The sequence below is a fragment of the Hipposideros armiger genome, unplaced genomic scaffold, assembly GCF_001890085.2.
Source record: "Hipposideros armiger isolate ML-2016 unplaced genomic scaffold, ASM189008v1 scaffold_298, whole genome shotgun sequence".
Classification (NCBI taxonomy): Eukaryota; Metazoa; Chordata; class Mammalia; order Chiroptera; family Hipposideridae; genus Hipposideros; species Hipposideros armiger.
The window spans coordinates 622,325-643,238 of NW_017731648.1; the positions used below are offsets into that span (position 1 = coordinate 622,325).

General features: G+C 53.9%; 3 protein-coding genes across 6 annotated transcripts; 1 reads left to right on the forward strand and 2 right to left on the reverse strand.

Annotated features, from left to right (window-relative positions):
- Positions 1-1,788: 1,788 nt before the first annotated feature.
- ATG4D (autophagy related 4D cysteine peptidase) lies at positions 1,789-8,653 on the forward strand. Of its 2 annotated transcripts, none has more exons than XM_019659404.1 (10): positions 1,789-2,397; positions 2,926-3,009; positions 3,091-3,264; positions 3,575-3,851; positions 3,925-3,989; positions 5,481-5,611; positions 6,892-6,970; positions 7,047-7,123; positions 7,206-7,325; positions 8,082-8,653. In XM_019659404.1, exons 1-10 carry the CDS (start codon positions 2,166-2,168, stop codon positions 8,262-8,264), a joined length of 1,422 nt encoding a protein of 473 aa, XP_019514949.1. In that variant the 5' UTR covers positions 1,789-2,165; the 3' UTR covers positions 8,265-8,653. The 2 variants fall into 2 exon arrangements, with proteins under 2 accessions (XP_019514949.1, XP_019514951.1); XM_019659406.1 differs by having other exon boundaries at positions 2,312-2,397; positions 2,849-3,009.
- Positions 8,282-17,823, reverse strand: KRI1 (KRI1 homolog). 3 transcript variants are annotated; one of them, XM_019659401.1, is made up of 19 exons: positions 17,696-17,823; positions 17,502-17,575; positions 16,720-16,825; positions 16,251-16,356; positions 15,943-15,997; positions 15,818-15,867; positions 15,424-15,520; positions 15,257-15,334; positions 14,836-14,966; positions 14,386-14,512; positions 14,212-14,307; positions 13,946-14,116; positions 12,846-12,921; positions 12,658-12,746; positions 12,446-12,572; positions 12,230-12,360; positions 10,068-10,132; positions 9,866-9,961; positions 8,282-9,229 (listed from the first exon to the last, which is right to left on the reverse strand). In XM_019659401.1, exons 1-19 carry the CDS (start codon positions 17,787-17,789, stop codon positions 8,890-8,892), a joined length of 2,109 nt encoding a protein of 702 aa, XP_019514946.1. In that variant the 5' UTR covers positions 17,790-17,823; the 3' UTR covers positions 8,282-8,889. The 3 variants fall into 3 exon arrangements, with proteins under 3 accessions (XP_019514946.1, XP_019514947.1, XP_019514948.1); XM_019659402.1 differs by having other exon boundaries at positions 15,818-15,864; positions 17,696-17,822; XM_019659403.1 differs by lacking the exon at positions 17,502-17,575 and having other exon boundaries at positions 17,696-17,779.
- A 454-nt stretch (positions 17,824-18,277) lies between these two features.
- Positions 18,278-20,830, reverse strand: CDKN2D (cyclin dependent kinase inhibitor 2D). Its single transcript, XM_019659239.1, has 3 exons — positions 20,686-20,830; positions 20,255-20,410; positions 18,278-19,236 (listed from the first exon to the last, which is right to left on the reverse strand). The coding sequence occupies exons 2-3, from the start codon at positions 20,393-20,395 to the stop codon at positions 18,877-18,879; spliced, it is 501 nt and encodes a 166-aa protein (XP_019514784.1). The 5' UTR covers positions 20,396-20,410; positions 20,686-20,830; the 3' UTR covers positions 18,278-18,876.
- Positions 20,831-20,914: the final 84 nt, after the last annotated feature.

A 20,914-nucleotide genomic window follows, 5' to 3' on the forward strand; every position in this document is an offset into this window, starting at 1 on the left:
AGCATCTTAGCTGTGGAGGGCAGTGTCACTGGCCCTCATATATGGGATCCGAACCGGGGCCCTCTGGCGTCCCAAGCCAGTTCTTAACCATCGTGCCACTCGGCCGGCCCTAAATGTCTGTTTTTTAAGCCACCCGGCCTGCAGTGTTTGTTACATCAGCCAGAGCTGACATAGGTAGTGGTAATTGCTGTGGGAAAAAATATAGCAGGAAAGGGGGACAGGAGCCCAGGAAAAGGAGGAGTTTTGAGGGCAGTCACACTGCGGGGGTGACATTTGAATAAAGTCCTCAAAAAGGTTGAGAGAGAGCCATGCAAATATCTCAGGGAAGAGAGGGAACAGCAAGTGCAAAGGTCCTTAGGTGGGGGCCGGCCGAATGACTCAGCTGGTTAAGAGCTCGCTTGGGAACTCGAGCTCTGAGCAGCAGGGCTGCAGTTCGGATCCCACATTGAGGGCCAGCTGGCCCTCTACAGCTAAGATGATGAACAACAGCTGGACCTGGAGCTGGGCTGCTGCGAGTCGCCGGCGACGGTGTAGGCTGCAGCAGGGCTGCAGTGGGCTGCCGTGAGCTACATGAGTGGCTGGCAGCCAGCGTGAGTGGCTGGCAGCCGGTGTGAGTTGCAGTGAGTGGCTGTCCAATGACTGGTGACCGATCTGCCTCATCCTGGAAGAGCACAATGATCATACCAACATGGGCCAGTCTTAAAAACAAACAAACAAAAAACATGGGCCAGTGAAGCGAAGTCCTCCACAACTAGCCTGAAAAACAAAAACAGCAATTTGTCTGTCTGTTCCCCTTCCCTGATTCCCCAACGCTGTTCCCCTCCCCCCAATTCCCCAATAAAATCTTAAAAAAAAAAAAAAAGGTCCTTAGGTGGGACAGTACCTGCTGAGTTTGAGAAAGGAAGCAGGTAGGTATCGCTGAAGGGAAGTGAGTGAGGGGAGAGCATAGGGAAAGTCAGGGAGGTGACTATTCTTTTACATCTTCATGGCCCACACCCTCATCCAAATCCTGTTCTGACTTCCTTCAGCCAGCTGAGGACATCCCTGGACTGGCCACTAGAGGCCACCCTCTCTGTGGTTCACAGAGTTTACCTGTCTTCTTGCCCTTCAGGCTTTCGCTGGGCCCTAACTGTACCTTAAATGTCACTCTAAGAAGTTTACACGGATGATTTCAGTTTCTTCTTCTGACATTTTTCTGAATTAGATGCACTGAATAATTTTTACAGCTTTACTGAAGCATAATTGACATACAACAAACAACATACAAGGGTACACTCCAATGAGTTTTCACATTCTGGAAATCGTCACCAAAATTCAGATACTAAACATACCCACGACCCCAAAAAGTATCCTGTCGACCTTTTAAAATTCCTCCCTCTCGCCTCTCCCCACCCCATCCCTAGACAACCACTGATGGTATTAGGAGATTGCACTTTCTAGAGTTTGATATAGATGGGACCATAGAGTATATACTCTTCTTTTTTGTCTGGTTTCTTTCCCTCAGCAAGATTGTTAGAAAGATTCGTCTATGTTGTGGCGTGTATTTGTGCCCCCTTTAGCTCCTGGGGAAACAGAGGCACACAGAGGAGGGGGGAAGTGGGGTAGGGAGGAAGTGTCACACACAGGTTTGGCCCGAGGCGGAGGCCGGTTCTGGGTGCACAGCTCGCAGAGGGGCGCCGTGGTCCCCCGGGAGACTCAGGCAGGTACAGACCCCCGCTGGGGCCCCGCCAAGCGGTCAGTCCCCAGCGCGCAGGCGGGGGCGGAGCCGGGGCGGAGCTCCCCAGCTCTGGGGCCTCCGATAAGGGCCTGCAGGGGCTCGGCGCTCTTGGGCGCTGCGATAAGGCTGCACGTGGGCGTGGGGGGCGTGGGGCGCCGCCACGTCTGGAGGCCCCAGCTTGGCCACCTGGGACGGGGCCGGAGACCTGGCTGGGGGCGGGGGCGGGGCATCCGGAGCAGTCACGCCCGCCTTCCTCCCGAGTCAGAGCCGCTAAAATGGCGGCGGTGACAGCGTCCCGTGCCGGACTTGGGGTCCTGGTCGCCGCGTCGGGGGCCGACTAGCGCCTTCCTAGGCGCTCGCATCCTGTCCGCGAACTGGTCCCCGGGGCGCTAGCGCGCGGCCCCCACCCGGACCCTCGGCCGCCCACCACCACCCCTCCGGCGCGCCCATGAACTCCATATCGCCGGCGGCCGTGCAGTACCGGAGCGGGAGCCCAGAGGACGCGCGCCACCCCGAGGGCCGCAGACCGAGAGGGCCCCGAGTCCCGGACCCCAACGGCCTGGGGTCCTCTGAAGCCAGCGGCCCCGCTCTGGGCTCCTCCGCGGCAGCCCCGGGGGAGCCGGACGAAGTGGACAAGTTTAAGGCGAAGTTCCTGACTGCCTGGAACAACGTCAAGTACGGTGAGGAGGGGGCGGGCCCAGGGGGCTGGGTTCTGCGGTGCGAGGATTCGGCCAGGCTTAGAGGTCGGTGGAAGTCAAGGAATCAGACCCTGCCCTGTTTTCCAAGTATTCCACCATTTGTTCTCCTGTGAGTCACCTGTGGGTCCCCCGCCCTGCCTGCCCGCCCAGCCCTGCCCAGGGCGGATCTGTGGCAGGTCCACCAGGGACTGTGTTTTCAAATCTTGTCCGTTCCTCTGTGACCTTGAGCAAGCTTTTTTGCTTCCCTGTGCTTCCACTTTTCCCTTCTGTAAAATGGGTACAATAATTAGAACTGCCTTAATTCATCCTGAATTGATGACAAACACTGGTGAGGCTATTGCTAGAGGGCCTGCCTTCATCTAAGAGGAATGTGACATGGATTCTCTAGTGCCACCCCTGAGGTGGGAAATAGAATGGTTCCCATTTCACACAGGTGGGGGACATGAGTACTGTCGCTGCCATAACTGTGATGTTGCATGTCCAACATCTTGCTGGCCCACGTCTCCGCAGGTTGGGCAGTCAAAAGCCGGACCAGCTTTAGCAAGATCTCCAGTGTCCACCTGTGCGGCCGCCGCTACCGCTTCGAGAGCGAGGGTGAGCTGGTAGTCCCAGACCAGGGTAGAGGGAGGCACTCAGGGGTGTTCCTGGTGGCAGTTGACAAGCCTGCTCTTGTAGGTGACATCCAGCGTTTCCAGCGGGACTTCATGTCCCGCCTGTGGCTCACATACCGCCGGGACTTCCCGCCTCTCGCTGGGGGCTGTCTGACCTCGGACTGTGGCTGGGGCTGCATGTTACGCAGTGGGCAGATGATGCTGGCACAGGGCCTCCTGCTGCATTTCCTGTCCAGAGGTGAGGGGCAGAGGGGGAAGTGCACACCAGGAATACAAGCTAACCACATAGGTCAGCAGTGTTAGAATTGTTTGTAAACTAAGAGTTTAAATTCATGTTAGAATTGTGTGTAAAGTAAGTTTTGTGTATGTGTGTGTGTGGCGGGGATGGGGGTGGGTGGCTGTTAGAGTTGTTTATCAAGTTTCAGGAATGTGAAAATTGTTAAACATAGGATCCCAGGAGCATTAGAATTGTGTGTAAAGCATGAGTAAATGGGAACTGTGCCCCCCACACATTGACACCAGTTGACTATGTATTTTATCCCCACCAGACTGGACGTGGGCCAAGAACATGGCCCTGGGCCCCCCTGAGCCGTCAGGGTTGGCCTCTCCCAACCGGCACCATGGGCCTGCTTGCTGGATGCCCCCTTGCTGGGCCCAGGGCAGTCCTGAGGTGGAGCAGGAATGCCGGCACCGGCAGATTGTGTCCTGGTTCGCTGACCACCCAAAAGCCCCCTTTGGCCTACACCAGCTGGTGGAGCTCGGGCAGAGCTCAGGCAAGAAGGCAGGTGACTGGTATGGGCCATCTGTTGTGGCACATATACTCAGGTGAGGGTCGCAATAGGGGACATGGGAGCCACTGGGTACCCCCAGAAACTCATGCCTTTCCTCCCGCCCCTAGGAAAGCTGTTGAGAACTGCTCAGAGGTCACCCGCTTGGTGGTGTACGTTTCTCAGGACTGCACAGGTAAGGGGCTGGGAACCAAGGTCATGGGGTTCTCACCCTCAGCCAGTCACTACCTCAGCTGCCTTTTAGGACCCACCCTTCTCAGAGGCTGAAACAAATTCTGGGTCTGAGGGACCCTTGGAAAGGATTCAAGGCTTACACTGGGAAATGCTCAGGATCCCTCCACTCCTTCTGAAGGAAACTTCAAAGGCTGCTCCCAAGAGACAGAATAAAAGACATAAGGACTTCTTTCTCTCAAGTCCAATTAACTCTTACTCTGTAAACAGTTCTAACATGTACAAAAGTCTGGTCTCCTCTGCCTCGTAGGGTTGTTATAAGAATTAAATGAGTCGATAATACAAGTTAAATCCATAGAGCAGTGTTTGTCACATAGTAAATGTTCCCTGCCATCCTCCAAATCAGCCTAGGAAGGGTCTTAATTAATAGGAGTCTCCATGGGTTGGTATCAGGGAATCTACAAAAACTGAATTTTTATACAAAATTGTAGGGGTTTGGGGCAAGTTTCAATTTTCACGGAGAGTCGTTGTCTTAGTCCATTCAGGCTGCTGTAACAAAAATAGCACAGATTTGGTGACTTATAAACAATAGGAATTTATTTCTCATGATTTTGGAGATTGGGAAGTCCAAGATCAAGGTGCAGGCAGATTTGATGTCTGGTGGGAGCCCACTCCTTGTTTCATTTTGCTTTGTCCTCACATGGCAGAATAGGCAAACAAGCTCTCTGGGGTCTCATTTTTGTTTTGTTTTCATTGAGGTATAATTGACGTATTAGTTTCAGGTATACAATATCATGATTTGATATTTGTGAACATTGCAAAATGATCACCACAATGTTTAGTTAACATCTGTCACTCCACATAGTTTTAAAAAATTGGGGATTACCTCTTTTATAAGGGCACTAATCCTATTCTTAAGGACTCTACCCTCAAAAACCTAATCACCTCCCAAAGGCCGTACCTCCACATGCCATCACCTTGGTGTTAGGATTTCAATACACAAATTTTGGAGGACTTAAGTGTTCCGATTATAGCAGCTGTGTCTCCAGAAAGGGCTGAGTCTACTTCTTTGGTCCCCTGCAAGGGAGGAGGGGGAGAACAGAAAATATTAGACTTAAGGAGGAGGGACACACGGGGCCTTCGGTTGAGGACTGTTCTGTACTTCCATTTCCGTATTGGCAAACCCAGGTGCCAAGTCAGTGAGGACCAGTCAGGCCTGGGATTGGGGAAGGTTCCACCTCCTCCTGGCTGTATGTTCTTCGTCCAACTCTTAGGGCCTTGGATGCTCTCTCTGTATAATGGGGGTGTCCACACCTGTCTGGAGGCCCTGGGATTATCTGGGGGAGTCTGGGCTCTGCAAAGATGTTCTCTACTGATGATGGGAGTGTCATGCTCCTAGAGGTTGCTCAGGCGAGGTTGGGCCTGTGGGGATGGAGGGCCACACTCTGAAGCTTGAAGGGTGGTGAGAAGCTGACCTGCTGCCCTATCCTTCCAGTGTACAAGGCGGATGTGGCACGCCTGGTGGCTAGACCAGACCCTACAGCTGAGTGGAAGTCTGTGGTCATCCTGGTGCCCGTGCGGCTGGGTGGCGAGACTCTCAACCCCGTGTATGTGCCCTGTGTGAAGGTAGGTTCAGCCAGATTCCATCGGGCCTCCCTCCAGGAGCCCTCCAGGTTTTTTTGCTTGGGTTAGATATACATATGTGCTTCCTTCATTCCTTCATCTGTTTATCCAATAGTTAAGGGCACCTGTTAATGTGCCAAGTACTCTCCTAGCTGCTGGGGATTCAGATGTGAACAGGGAAAAATTCATGCCCTCTGGGAGTGGACATTCTAATGGAATGACAGGCAGTGGATTTGGAACCAAATAGACAGTTTGGCATTACAACTTGGACTGTAAAGGAACGAAAACTAACGATAAAGGTCAGAGTGGGGTGGCTGCGCAGCCTGGGAAAGCCCCTCTCCTGCCAGGGGCACACAAGGAGGAGTGCTCCAGGCAAAGGGAACGGCAAGGCTGGAAAGACCCTGGTGTGTGTGCACTCAGAACAAAGGCTACAGATCTCCCCACAGCCCACAGGGCCCCGAACCATGCCCTTGACCCTTCTTGACTTCATTTGCTCCCACTCTTTTCACGCACTCTGCTGCAGCCACACAGCCCTCCTCACTGTTCTCAGAACACACCTGCCTCGAAACCTTTGCACTTACTGTTTCCCAAGATGCATTTTTTTTTTTTAAAGATTTTTTTGGGGAATTGGGGAAGGGGAGCATGGTGTTTTTCCAGGACCCATCAGCTCCAAGTCAAGTTGTTGTCCTTCAATCTTAGTTGTGGAGGGTGCAAGCTCAGCTCCAAGTCCAGTTGCCGCTTTCAATCTAGTTGCGGGGGGGCGGGGGGTGCAGCCCACCATCCCATGGGGAGTTGAACCAGCAACCTTGTTAAGAGCTGCGCTCTCACCAGCTGAGCCATCCGAGTACCTGATAGCAGCTCAGCTTGGGCGCAGCTCACTGGCCCATGTGGGAATCGAACCGGCAACCTCAGAGCTCGTGTTCTAACCAACTGTGCCACCCAGCCGGCCCCCAAGATGCACTCTTAACTCCCTATCTTTGCTGAAACATTACTCCCCAGCGAGGCCTTTATTGACTCCCCTATCTATAATTGCAAAGCTCCCTCTCCTCCTCTGTTGTTCTCCCTGTTATCACCTTCTGACACATAACTCACGGCTCTTGTTCCTTGTCTCCCACACATCAGCTCCATAAGGCAGTGGTTTTGTCTGTCCTGGTCACTACTGCTCCCAGGGCCCAGCACAGACCTGGGCTTGCACACATTGGGCATTTGCTAAGCGTTTGTTTAGTGACTGCCTGACAGCACCTGCCCTGAGTCCTCATCTTTGCCCATTCTCCTCCCTACAGGAGCTCCTACGTTCAGAGCTGTGCCTGGGCATCATGGGGGGCAAGCCGCGGCACTCACTGTACTTCATCGGCTACCAGGGTAGGCCTGCCCCATCCAGCTCCATCCCACCCCACCTTCCCCTTCCCCAGCCCTGCTCAGTCCTCCTTTCCTGCAGATGACTTCCTGCTCTACCTGGACCCCCACTACTGCCAGCCCACTGTGGATGTCAGCCAGGCCGACTTCCCCCTGGAGGTGAGCTAGGACCCCAGGGTGGGGTTGGGGGCATGTGGAGGGAGCTGGGGCCCCCTGAGCTTCCCTCATTTGTCTGCCCCAGTCCTTCCATTGCACCTCACCCCGCAAGATGGCCTTCGCCAAGATGGACCCAAGCTGTACTGTGGGGTTCTATGCTGGAGACAGGAAGGAGTTTGAGACACTGTGCTCAGAACTGACTAGGGTGAGCAAGAGTGGTGGGGGGGGGGAAGGGGCAGGGTTGGGGTGGGAGAGGAAGAGAGCCCTAAGGTCAACACACCTGCTTTCTAGACTGTTAGCAAGATTGTCATCCTACCCACTTGCTACACTAGCCTAGCTCTGAATAGACCCAGAAAAAAGGGGCATAATATGAAAATTTAGGGGCATTGCTGCCTTGGGGAACAGCTGCATTCAGCTCAAATGGCAGGACCTCTCCGTCTCTAGGCTTTACTGTCCCATCAGGGCTTTACCCTTTTGGTGGCAAGTGTTGGCACCTACCTCCTAGTTCAGTGGAAAGGGAGCCCCCTTTCACAGCAAAACTTCCAGGGCTGCCTTTCATTGGCTGGTCACATGCTCATCACTGAACCAGTCACTGTTCTAGGGAAGAGGTGCTAATTGGCTGGCCAGGGTCATTGCCCTAGAGCAGGGGTTGGCAAATTTTTGAGACAGAAGAGCCAATCCTGTCCCTCTCAAAAATTTAAAAATTAGTCAAGAGCCATAAAACAAATCCATTATGTGAATAATATCCTTTAAAAATTTTATAAATGAAACTATGATAGTTTTATTTTCATTTTCAATTTTACTTCAGAGCCACAGTTCGCAAGCCAGTTTGCTGACCCCTGGGCTAGAGGGATGGGATCTGAGTTCAGGCAGCACCTTTTAAATATACCTGTTAGGATAGCTATGCAGGATAAGTAACAAGGCTACTACTTTTAAGCTTCTCTCTTCCTCCTCCCACCAGGTCCTCAGTTCCTCCTCGGCTACAGAGCGGTATCCCATGTTCACCCTGGCTGAGGGCCATGCTCAGGACCACAGCCTGGACAACCTCTGCTCCCAGCTCTCCCAACCAGCTTTGCAGCTTTCTCGAACTGGGCGGCTCCTCAAGGCTAAGCGCCCAAGCTCGGAGGACTTTGTGTTTTTATAAAGGGATGGGATGGGGTAGAAGATGGAACACACACTATTTATTTTTTTATTTATGTCACACTGGGTGTGGGAGTTTGTTGAACTCTGGTGGTGATGGGACTTTTCCTCTTGATAAGAGTAGCTGAGACCAGCCCTGGAAACCTCCAGGCTGGGGCCATTCAGCTAGGGACAGAGCCTGCAGGCCCGCCTCCCACCAGCTGGGCCCTCCTCACAGGGCAGAGGGAAGGCGGGCTCCTGGGCAACAACTCAGGGCCTGACTCAAGTACTGTAGTTTGCACTGGACCACCCGTGCCTGTCACTGGTCTTGAAGCCCCTGTCCTTCCAAGGGCTGGTGGCCATGGGGGGAACTGCGGCTGCTGGGGGCTAATAAAGCCGTCTGACTTGACCTTAGCTATGGCTGGAGCCAGCATTTAAGAAACGGGGCACAGGGTATCTCAAGGTGAGGTTTCCAAGTCAGGAAAGTGGGGAGCTTGTTAAATGTGCCTCAGCTTCCATATCTGTAAGATGGGAATTCTCCCTTGCCCACAGATAAGACATGTGGGTCTTTATAGTCAATAAGAGGGCAATACATTTGGGGGCTTAATTGGAGGAAAGGAATCTGGGGGCCCCTGCCTGCTCCATCAAGCTCAGGGGCCATTCTTGGGCCCCTGTTGCTTCCTCCGTTGCCGGCCCAGCAGGCGGAAGTGCAGCCGTTTTGGATTAAGGCCAAAGGCTTGCAGTCTCTGACGGCTGAACTCGTGTCCACCAAGCGTCACTGTGGGGCCCAGGAGATGAGCCTTCTTGCCCCTCCTGTGCCTCTGGGGAGCTGGCTTCTCAGTGGGTGACACAGGGACCGCCTCTTCCTTTGCTGGGGGGCTCTCAGGCTGGAGCCGCTTCCCACAGGCCCCATCAGGTGCCAGCAGCTGCCCCTGCGGGCTGTCTTTGTCTCTCTGTGGCTTCTCTGTGGCTTCCGTGGGTGTCTCTGTCCTGGAGGAGGAAAGTTGGGGCTCAAGCCAGGCACGATTAGGCCTGTTCCAGGGCACACATCCCCCATTTTACAGATGAGGAAAGGAGAGGAACAGAGAGATGGCAATGCAGCAATTCAAGGGCCTGCCTGGAATTCAAACCCGAGGCTAACACCAAAACCAGGGTTTTTCTATTAAACCCTGACGCTAAACTGTTGCTGATAATTCTGGTATTGAGCCCAGGCCTACACTAAGCTATACACATAAATTAACTCATTTCAGCTTAAAACCAACTCTGTGAACGCCTATCACCCCTGCTTTATGTATAGACCAGGAAATAACATGATAACAGTTGCTAAAACCTGTTTAGCATTTACTATGTTTTAAGTACTTCTCAGGAATGGATTTACTTAATCCTCAAAAAACCCAACAGGAAAAGAGCCATCTTTATCCCCATTTTATAAACGAGGAAACGCCCTAGAGGGGAAGTGACACCCAAGGTCACACAGCTGTAGCCCAGCCAGAATTTGAATCCAGGTCTCAGAGAAGGGAGGCACATTCCCAAGGTCATGCAACAAATGGCTGACAGAGCAACATAAAAACCCCTTTGGGCCTGGCGGGCTCCCCAGCCCACCCTCCCCCAGCCAGCAACACTCACTCTGGGCAGAGTGACTTGAAGATCTGCCTCTTTTTCCATGAGTTCTGGGCCTTCTGGCTGTATGCCCTCTTGTCCTGCAGCTCCTCCTGCTCCGACCTGCAGGTGCCCGGTGGACATGCCTGTCATTGGGTGCTCTGGAAAGTGACCATGCATGCCTGCCCAACCCTCCTCCTGAATACCTGGCCCAGCCCCACCCCGTCACCTATACATGCAGGTCTTCTTCAGGGAGCACCACCGGTTCAGCTCCTTGTCGTCAGCAGCAAGGATCTGCATGGAATGAGAGAGGGGTGCATGAGCCCCAGAGTGGGGGAGGGGAGGAGGGAGGTATGCTGCACTGACTCTTAGGCTTCAGTCACCTCATCACTCAAAGCAGGTAATGCTAGTACCACCTGGCAGGGACGTCATGACGGTGGGAGAGAAATGATTTCTGTGGAGGGCAATCTATGTTTTTTGTGGAAAACATCAGATGGGGAAACAAGCTCAGAAAAGGGTTCTGCCCCAAGTCACACAGCCAGGAAGTAGCTGATTACAGATTCCAGTTTGGGCCTGGGGCCCTGGAGCCCTCATCCATTCACCATGGTCCCAGCAGCCTCAGAGCAGATGTCTCTATGCCAGTCACCAGATTTGCTAATTATAGATGAGGCCCACATTCCCAACCTCCAGGCTCCTGCCTTCAGGCCTCAGTTTCCTCATTTATGAGGTGGACATCCCCTCAGAACCTACTGGAAAGGCGTCAATAAGACTGAGTGAATATAGGTAGTATAAGCTCAATAAACAGCTATTTTTACTGACCATGAATAATCAAGCACCCACAGCCATCACGGCTAAGGGACAAGTACTCTTCAAAGAGCCACACATTCGTTTCGTTTCAATTCCACAGTCATGAAGTGGGAGCAGTTAGGCCTGTTTTAATGGGGAAACTGAAGCACTAAGTCTAAAGTTACATGCCCAAGGTCTCACAGCTGATGAAAGGTTAAGCCAGGATTTGAACCCAGGCCATCTGGTTCCAGAGCCCAACTAGTCTTAGTGGCCACCCTGCTGCAGATATATACCATTTTCCCGAAAATAAGACCTAGCCAGAAAATAAGCCCTCGCATGATTTTAGGTGCCAAAATATGGCACCTTGGCATACTGAATATTTTAAGCTGAAGGAGTTTGTGGAAAAGACACCCTTCTCACTGAAACAGGTCACAAAGCCCTCGTGTGAGGGGTGCGTGCCCTCCATATCCTGGAGGAATCATGCTACGGCTTCTCCAGCTAAGTCTTAATTTTCAGGGAAACACGGTAGTAACAGAATTAAAGGCAGCTAACCCCTGAACATGGGATTGAACCATGTGAGTCCACTTATATGTGGATCTTTTTCAATAAATTCAGTAAATGTACATTTTCTTCCTTATTTTAACAGTTTCTTTTCTCTAGCTTTATTGTAAGAATATAACATATAACACATACATAAAATATGTGTTGATCAACTGTTTATGGTATCAATAGGGCTTCTGCTCAACAGTAGGTTATTAGTACAGTCAGCTTTCTGCATCTACAGAGGTTGAATCTGCAGATGCGAAACCCACAGATACTAAGAGCCAACTATAGTTGAGTTTTTGGAGAATCAAAAGTTATGCGTGGATTTTTAACTGCACAGGGGTCAGCACCCCTAACCCCCATGTTGTTCAAGGGTCAACTGTGAAATTTATAAGGGTCTGTCTGAAGCCCCCCATCGCACAGAAACCCTTTCATGGCCAGCCAAGTGGAGCGTTGGTTAAGAGCTGGCTTGGGACGCCAGCTCTGAGCAGCAGAGCCCCGGTTTGGATCCCACATGAGAGTCAGTGACACTGCACTCTACAGCTAAGATGGTGAACAACAGCTCAACCTGGAGCTGGGCTGCCGAGAGTCACCAGCAACGGCGTAGGCTGCAGCCCCTGGTGCAGTGGGCTGCCATAAGCTACCGTGTGTGGCCGGCAGCCAGCATGAGCGGCCGGCAGCCGGTGAGAGCTGCCAAGAGCTGCCGCGAGTGGCCGTCCAGAGGCCGGCAACGGATCTGCCTCACCCGGGAAGAGCACAATGGTAATACCAACATAGACCAGTGAAGCAATGTCCTCCACAACTAGACTGAAGAACAAAAGGACAGCAACTTGTCTGTTCCCCTCCCCCAATTCCCCAATGCTGTTCTCCTTCCCCAATTCCCCAATAAAAATCTTAAAAAAGAAACCCTTTCAGACAGGAAATATCATTAGTGCTGTCATTAGCACTATTATTTCTGTCATTTTCAAGATGAGGAACAGGTGTGTGGCAGTACCTGCTGGCTTGTGCTCCCTCTTACCTACTGGGTGTCCTGTAGTGTCCCGCGCCCACCAGGGGTCCTACCTCCTCAGTGCTGAGCCCGAAGTCACAGGGCATTACAGTGCGGTACTTGAAGCGACAGGGCAGGTCATCAACGATGTCCTCATAGTCTAGCTGGTAATACTCATCCAGGTACTCCTCGAATGTGTTGTTCTCTGCATGGGGAGAAATGGGCTGTTTGGGTGTGCCGGGCCCTGTGGAGCCCCTGCCGGCCCACCGCCTACCCACCGGGAGCCTCACCAGGGTTGAATACCGGCTTTTTCTGCCCCACAGCGGCAGCAAAAGGCGACTTGCGCTTCTTCTTGCCTATAGAGGGGGCCTCACGCTGTTTCTTCCGCGGCTGGCTGGGGTCATAGTCAGCATCCATCTGCCGGGGCATGCAGGTCAGGCCAGCCCTCGGGGCCCCTGAGACCCTCTAAGGCCCCCGCCATCCCCCCGCCCATGGCACCTACGTTGAAGTCTGGGTCCTCACAGTGCAGCTCCTCCTGGCTCCAATCTCCACCCTGCTCCAGCCCAGCCCATGCGTCCCAGTTCCAGTCATCTGGTTCCAGAGACAGACACGGAGGGGTGGGTTCAGGAGGGTCAGGGTGGGATCTCAGGCTTTAGGCCCAGCACTCCCACCCTAGCCCGGTGACCTCACCTTCAAGCCCTTCTTCTTCCTCAAATTGTGGCTTCTCATCCTCCATGGTGCCATAGTACTCGTCCCCAAAGCATTTCTGCAAGGCCGGGGACCAAGAGGGTAAAGCAGGGCACACTCCCCTCAGACAGCTTTACTCTGCTTCATACATGGCTCTGCAGCACCCTCTCAGGACCCAGCTCCTGATGTGGGCTTGACAGGGCCAGTCAGGGGACGCCTCTAAGACCCTACCTCTTCCTGCATGTCCCCATCACTACTAAGAACCCTGAAGGTTGTAACCATACAGTTAAGCGCCTGCCACTAGTCTGGGGGCTCTGAGAAGGCAGGGACTGCTATGATGCCTGGTGCTTGGCATACAGTAGGTGATCAATGAATGTTAGCCTGGTTCTTGCCACTCGATGAGCTCCAAGAGGGCTGACACTGTATTGGGCCCTTACTAGAACCCCAATACCCAGTCGGGGTCTAGCAAGGGCAGATACTGCTAACCAAGTCACTTATTGAGCACCTACTATATGCCCAATGCTGGCTGCATCTCATTGCATGTGTATAAGCACACCAACAGAGCAACTACCTCTATTCTATTGAGAAACTAAAGCTCAGAACTGAGAAGCTTCTAGAAAGTGAAGACTAAACTCTGATTACATAGCACCCCCACACATACTCCAGTTTTCACCTGGCCCACTGATACATCCTCAGTCCCCTTCCCTGACCTCCCAGGCATGGTCAGGGGCCTCTTTGGGGTTCCTGCAGTCCCACTGCTTCCCACACACAGCCTTTATCTCATCATCTGTTTCTATGGCCTGATGCTATATTCCCACAAAAACAACAAAAAACATTAACAGCGTAATGAGTGAGTTTACAAGAAATATAGTGACCCATTGTTCCTTGAGCACTTACCAACTAAACTTTTATGTATATTCCTTTCTAGCTATCCTTACAATAGTTCTGAGATAGATGCTATGGTTAGACCACTTTACAGACAAAGGCTCAGAGGTCCAATCACTTTTCTGAGACCACACCGCCAGGAAACGGCCAGCACTCATTCCAGAGCCACGCTCCTGAGCACTGAGCTGCACGGCACGGCCAGGGTGTAGGGGCCACACCTGCATAAGTTGGTCGTGCTGGGTAGGGTCGAAGTCATCCTCGAGGTCCCGCTCCTCAAAGCCCAGCGTCTTGTTGCCCGTAACCTGCCGCAGCTTCTCCAGCTTGGCCAGAATTTCCTTCCTCTTCAGGTTCTTCAGCTGCTTGAGCTCCTCCTGCTTTTTTGCTTTCTCCTGTGGGTGGCAGGCCCAAGGGATGGGGAGAGGGAGGTTATCGGCTCTCTCCGCAGACTAGGGGGCCCACCTGAACCCACCTCCCCCACACTCACCTTCCTCTTTCGCTCCCGAGTCTCCTCCCTCCTTTCCTTCCTGCGCTCATCCTTACGGCGCACAGAGGACGTGATGCTCCGAGGGTAGGTCTTGACCTGTGGGCAACAGATTCTGAGATCCCTCGGCCTGGGCCCCAAAACCACTCCTCCCAAACCCTAGCCCTGGCCACCCACCAAGGCCGAGTCCGGCTCCTCAAAGCGGAAGTTGTATTTGTGCTCGAAGTCCTCCTGCTTCTTCAGAAACAGCTCTCCCTCATCTGAGGAGTCGTCCACGGCCAGCTGGACTGGGGGACCTGGGACCCTAAGAGATGAAATGAGATGGGGCTGGGGTCAGCCGAGCTCCTGTGTACCAGCTGTATTAACTCGTTTAATCCTCTCAAGAACTCTAAAGTACAGTGCCACCATTAGCCCCATTGTACAGATGGGGAAATGGAGGCACAGAAGTCTAACAGCAGGGTCAGGATTTGAACTAGTGACACCTGGCTCCAAGAGCCCACACTCTGCGGCTCTCCTTCACAGATGACTATCTCTGCTACCATCTGTGTGAAAAAAGTAAACAGCTGGTACCCTCTGCTTTCTGGCCTGCATTGGCTCCAGGCCCCTGGGGGGAACATGGCTACTCACCCTTCCTCCTCCTCCTCCTCCTCTTCCTCCTCATCTCCCTCCTCCTCGTAGCGTTTGTTGAGGATATAATCCCGTAGGAACTGCTCCCCTTCATCCAGTTCTGGGTTATTCCAATATTCCTTGAGATGAGTCTGGAAGTGAAGGGGTGACAGGATCCACGTTATCGACTTGGAGGCAGGGAAGGAAGACAGACATGGACACCAAGTGAATTCAAGTGACAAACTTCACAGCCAGCCTGTGAAGTAGCTGGGAGGCAGTATCCCTATTTCATAGATGTAGAAACTGAGGCCCAGAGACAGGCACACCTTATCTTCAGAGTATGTGCTCTTGGCTACCCCTTCAAGGGTTGGTTTCTGGAAAAAGGTTGGATGGAGGCGAGAAAGGCAGTATAGTCCTTCAGCAACTATACGTGGAAACTCACCAGCTCTCTCAGGGTCTCAAGGTTCTGAATCTCCTTCTGCCCCTTCAACCATTCGACATAGTCAGCATCCTCCTGGGCCTGGGAGAAGGCCAGTGCTCAGGGTCTGCAGGAGGCCCAGTACCTGCTCCCTGCCACAAGCCCAGGTCTAGCAGAGCCCCAGCACCCACCTTCTCCTCCTTGGTTTTAGCACGTTTCTGCAGCAACCCGGAGCCACCTTCCCCGGCGCTGTTCTCATCCTCACTGTCCTCCATGAATGCCCGGAAGCTGCCCGTGCAAGAGAACAAGCCTCAGGATAGGCAGGCTGACCCCTGCCCACTGCCCCAAGATTAACCCCATTTACTAAGCCCTGAGCTCTCCTTGACAAGCTCAGAGTAGTACTGAGACACAGAGAGCCTTATCAACCCCATTTAACAGATCAGGAAACTGAGGCATAGAGAGAACAAGTAGCATGCCCAAGGACACACAGCCATTAAGTAACAGACAGAGCAGGATTTGAACACAGGCCTATCCAACCCCAGAAGGTCAACTCCTACCCATTTGGCCACTCGCCACCCAGCTCACCTTTCCTTGAGCTGTTGCTGTTCTTCCATGTAACTTTTCGAGGAGATCTGCTGCGGAGAGTGTGCTGTGAGCCTCAGGCCCAGCCTCGGGCCCCTTAGCCCACTCCCAGCCTCCACCCCACCCACCTCAAGTCTCTGATTGGAGGTCTCCCCATCTGAATTCTCTTCGTCGACATATTTGCTGTGCAAGTAAGGGTGGGGCTTCAAAACAGACTCCCCACAGCCTGTCTGTCCCAGTGGGGTGAGGGATGGTTATGAGCAGCAGGTCGGGGAACCAGTGGGATACAGGCATTCATCAAGGAGCCTGCTCTCTGGGTTTCTCTCAATTCTGGTGAGTAACTGGCTTCTTCCCACCCCTGCCCCTAAGACCCCCATGAGTCTGCCTGCTTTGGGAAGGTGGGATGGGGGTGGTATGTGTCAGGCTTTCTCCTCACCCTTCTTTCTCCAAGATAACCCTCCTCTCATAGTCTTTCAGGTACATGGGCCGCACCTTCTTTTGCTTCTCAGCAGCCGGCTCTCCCTCGCTCTCTGAGGACGTTGCTGTGGGGCCACCAGGAGACACCTGCCATCACCCACAACCTACGACCCCCTTCATTCCCAGGTAGAGAATCCTACTGGGCTGGGCCAGGTCAGATGGAGGCTTCAAATCCTCAAGCCACCAGTTCCCAGCTGTACAAGAGGTATCACACTAGCTACCACCTGGCAGTTAAGTACCTGGCAGTGATCATTCAGTGAGTAACTCATGCTCTGAACGGTACCAAGCACATGGTCATTATTAACATCAACAGGTAATAATCTAAGACACTCTGCGAAGCACTTTTGACATAAAATGATTCATTAACTTGTCACAACAAATGATAAGGCAATGAGGACCCTGGGCCTTGGGGAGGAGCAGCCTCAGACCTGTTCTCTGGTAGAAGGTGGCATCTTTCTGATAAATGCGGGGGTCCTTTTTCTTCAACAAGGAGAGAGTCCTGTAAAAGTCACGCTCCTGTTGGGGGTCAAATTCCTAGGGCAGAAAAAGGATTGGGGACAGACTTCAGTAAGCAACGCGGGCAGGTGGGCTGAGAGGGTATTGGAATTAGGGTGGTGGGAGGAGCACACATTAGGAGGAAGGGGGATGCTGCTTGGGAAAAGCAGGTGCGGGTGAAACTGGATGAAGGGAGCACAGCCCACACATAAGTACAGCATAAGAGACAGGGGAAGGTAGTAGGGCAAAGGGAGGGTACTTCCTGGGGACAAAGAGTTGACATGGGGAAGGTGGGCAGAGACAAGCACATAGTGAACAACTGGAGGGGCTTGGCTGCACAGTAAGGTAGGAAGATACAGTTAATGTGGGGAGCAGCTGAGTGCCCCATGTGGCAGCGATGTACCACTTCCGGGACAGAGTAGGACATAGAAGTGGTTAGATTCTTGGAAGAGTAAATGGGGGACAAAGGGGCTGCACAAAATACATCAGGATTGGCAGATGGATCCCTGGCGGGGGAAGGGGATGAGGGGGATTTGGAAAACCCCTGGGGACGGGGAGAGCACTGTCTGTCCCTTGTGGGATTGGGGGCGGGAGTTGGACGCTCCGGTAGGGAACGATGGAGTTGGGGGTTAACCGTCCCCAGTCGTAGGGGTCGGGATGCGGTGGGGGGCATGAATGCCTCCCGCACGTCCGGGACCGGGATGAGGAAGCTCACAACGCGCTCGTCGCTGGAGTCTGACTCGGAGCTGGAGTCGTCGCCACTGTCTCGGTCCCGGTAGCGATCTTTCACTGCAGGGCACAGATGGGAGCCCCCCCACCCACCAGATCAGCCTGGGGAGACCAGATCAACACCCACTTCCCGACGACCCTGCAGCGCCGGCGCTATGCGCGCACGCGCCATGCACTCACACCGCTGCAGCTCCTCGCGTTCCCGGTAGCGGCCGTACCGCTCAGCGAACGCTGCGTTCACCCGTAAGGGTGACGACCCGCGCGACTTCAGCATGGCTGCTCTGCGGCCCACTGCGCATGCGTACCGCGAGCACCGCCCGCACAAGGAGGCAGGGCTGCTCTAGGTCCCGACCAACGCGAGCTTTAAAGAGGGCGGAGACTCGCGAGCGGCGCCTAACCCCACCCAGGCTTTTCCGGGATCCCTTACGCCCCTTGGCCGCAGTCCCCGCCCATGGATTACGCCTCTGCGGGGAAGGTTGCTGCCACCGCCCACCCCACCCAACCCCCGGGGCTCCGGCACCCAGCTGACATCTGGGGGCCCTTTCTCCACTCGCGGTTTCCTGCCTCCCTTCCGTTCCGACAGCGCAAACCGCTGCCCCACCTAGCTCACTCCCCCGTGGCGCCCTGAGAATTACCACTCTCTCCCCTTTCCCGAAGCATCCACGATCCGCGACCCCAGTGCCCACCCCCCCATCCCCCCACGAACATCCTGGACGTGCGACTCTCCATCGCAGATTCAAAAAAATCAGAAGGCCCAAGCGCTGTGATCATGCACAAGTCTTAATTTAATGGGTAAAAGCATTAAATTATCACACACAACTTTTTTCCATAAAGCTTAATAAATAGAATCTTTTCTTAACATTGTACAAGAGACTGGAAAACAAGTTTCCAACAAAATATGAACTCATACTACCCTTTTATTCATTTGGAACTCCCCCCCTCCCCCCATGCTTGAAAGCAGTGTGTACACTTGAGGTCTCTCTCTGGGTACACAGCCAAAGTCACCAGGTTCCAGGAGCCCTGGAAGCGATGACCTCACTCCGGGGCTGAAGCTTTAAATGTTCTGCCCTTGGGACTCATCTGCAGCCCCAGCAGTATGGGACTTGAAGGAAACTGAACCGTTTAGGTGGCTGTTGCCTGCAGGAGCCCTTCTTTGCCCAACACACCAAAAGGGGTGACAAAAACAAATGAGAAATGCCCCCCATAGACACCCTCCCCCCAAATCAACACCAACAAGCCACAAACTGGTGCCCCTCCACCTTTGGCAGTGGGCAGGAGGAGTGAGAAGAGAAAGTGTTTCTTTCCTCCTTTTCTGACATAGAACCCAGCTGGGTCCTGTTGCTGGAGTGGGTGGCCCCAGGTCACAGCGGTGCCACCGTGTGTCCCTGCAGTATGCCCATGAGATCCTGAGCCCCTCTTCTCCGTGCCAGCTCAAGGGGTGTGAGCCCTCTTGCATCCCTATGATGGAGATCAGACTCAGCAGCTAGGAAACTGACCACAGCTCTGTGGCCCTCTAGCACCGCCAGATGGATGGGGAGTGCCCCAGTGTCATCAGGTGCGTTGATATCAGCGCCATGCTCTACCAAAACCTTCAGGGTGTCTAGGAATCCAGTGCGGGCTGCATCATGGGCTGGAGTGGTACCGGAGGCGTCCTGGACATTCGGGCTGGCACCTTGCTTCAGGAGCTCCAGGGCAATGGTGGGGCTACCAAACATCATGACCTGTGCAAGGGCAGGATGTAGGGGGTCCTCAAGGGAGGGTTCCAGGAGAAGGGGCCACTGGAGAGAGGGGTCATTCAGAAATAGGGACCAGCAGAAAAGAGGTCCTCTGAAGAGTGAGGAAAGCCCAGGAAACACAAGCCCTTCAGGACACCTGTTTGAGACCCCAGAAATAGGGACCCCCAAGAAACTGGTCACTCCCCTAAAGATAAGACACCCCCTAGGGAATAGCCCCTATGGGAACTTTCAAGGAATCTTAGACCCTCCCCCAAGGAACCAGATAAGGGAAATTACCAGGAAATATAAACACCCCTCCAGGAAATTGGCTTCATAGAATGAGAACTGTTTCCCCAAAGAATTTGACAGCCCCATCAAGGGAAAGAAGATGCCCAGGGAATCTGAGGCCCCTTCTCAAAGGAATAGTCCCTCACATATAATCAGAATGCACCCCAGAGCACCTGACCCCGCAAGAAATGGGGTTCCCCTGTAAAGTCACTCCCAGGGAATAGGGACTACCATGCAATCTGTAACTGTCCCTTCACTGGAACCTCACATAATATACCAGAAATCTTAAAAAAAACAGGAATGGAGATTTACACACACACACACACACACACACACACACACACACACACACACAGACACACACACAAAGAAACTGGGTAACTCTCAGAGAATCCCTTCTTCCATCGATGGGATTCCCCCCATAGAAGCCCAAAGAAACCAGAGCTGTCCCATGAAACCGGGATCCAAAGAAGCTGAACCCTCACTCAAGGAATAAGAACCTCCCCAGGGAAACTGAATCCCCCGCGCCCAGAGAACAAGGAATACTCCAGAGATGGAAAGACTTCCCCTCCCCCATTGTAACACCATCCACCACCCACCTACGAAAGGGGACATCAGGGAGCAACGTCAACCCAGAGATGGAAGACCGGATCCCAGTTGGCCACCACTGGGGCCAGGAGATGAGGGGGAAAGAGTCTGGGATTCCAGTCCTCGCTGCCGGCCGGTCCGGCCTCACCTGTAGTGCAGTCTTGCCGAAGCGGTTCAGGACGTCGGGGTGCACCAGCTCGCGGTGCAGAAGGCGGCGCACCTCCTGCACGTCGCCCCGGGCCGCGGCCCCGCTCAGCAGGTCGCCGGCGCGGACCTCCTCCAGCAGCATGTCGACACTGGCGGCCTGCGAAGCCCCCCACCCCACCCCGACGCGGTCAGTACCGGGGAGACCACGAATGCTGGCCAGAACAACCCTCCCGAGGCGTGCCCGGCCTGAGCCAGGCTCCCGGCCTGGCTTGCCAGTCCGAAGCACCGGTGCGACCCCTGCCCTCCCGGCGGGTTCCTCCCCTCTGTCAGCCGGCGGGTCGTGAGCGGCTGGGAGCCGGGCCCAACCCTCCACGGCTCGCAGTGCCCAACCCGGCGCCCGCCCCTTGGGGGCTGGGTCTCCCCCCAACTCACCCTCCCTCCTCCTCGACGGGCGGGGTCTCTTCTGAGCCAGTGCGTCGAATGCAGCCGCCTAGCCGACCGCCAGGGGGCGGAGCCAGCGCACTCGAGGCCCCACCCCCTAACGCCAAAGATTTGTTTTCTTATGAACTCGCTACGTTGTAGCCCAGTCGCGTTGCCCGGCGCGCGACCTTGCGCCTCCCGCCCACACATCCAGTGTAGCCAATGGCTACACGTCGCTGAG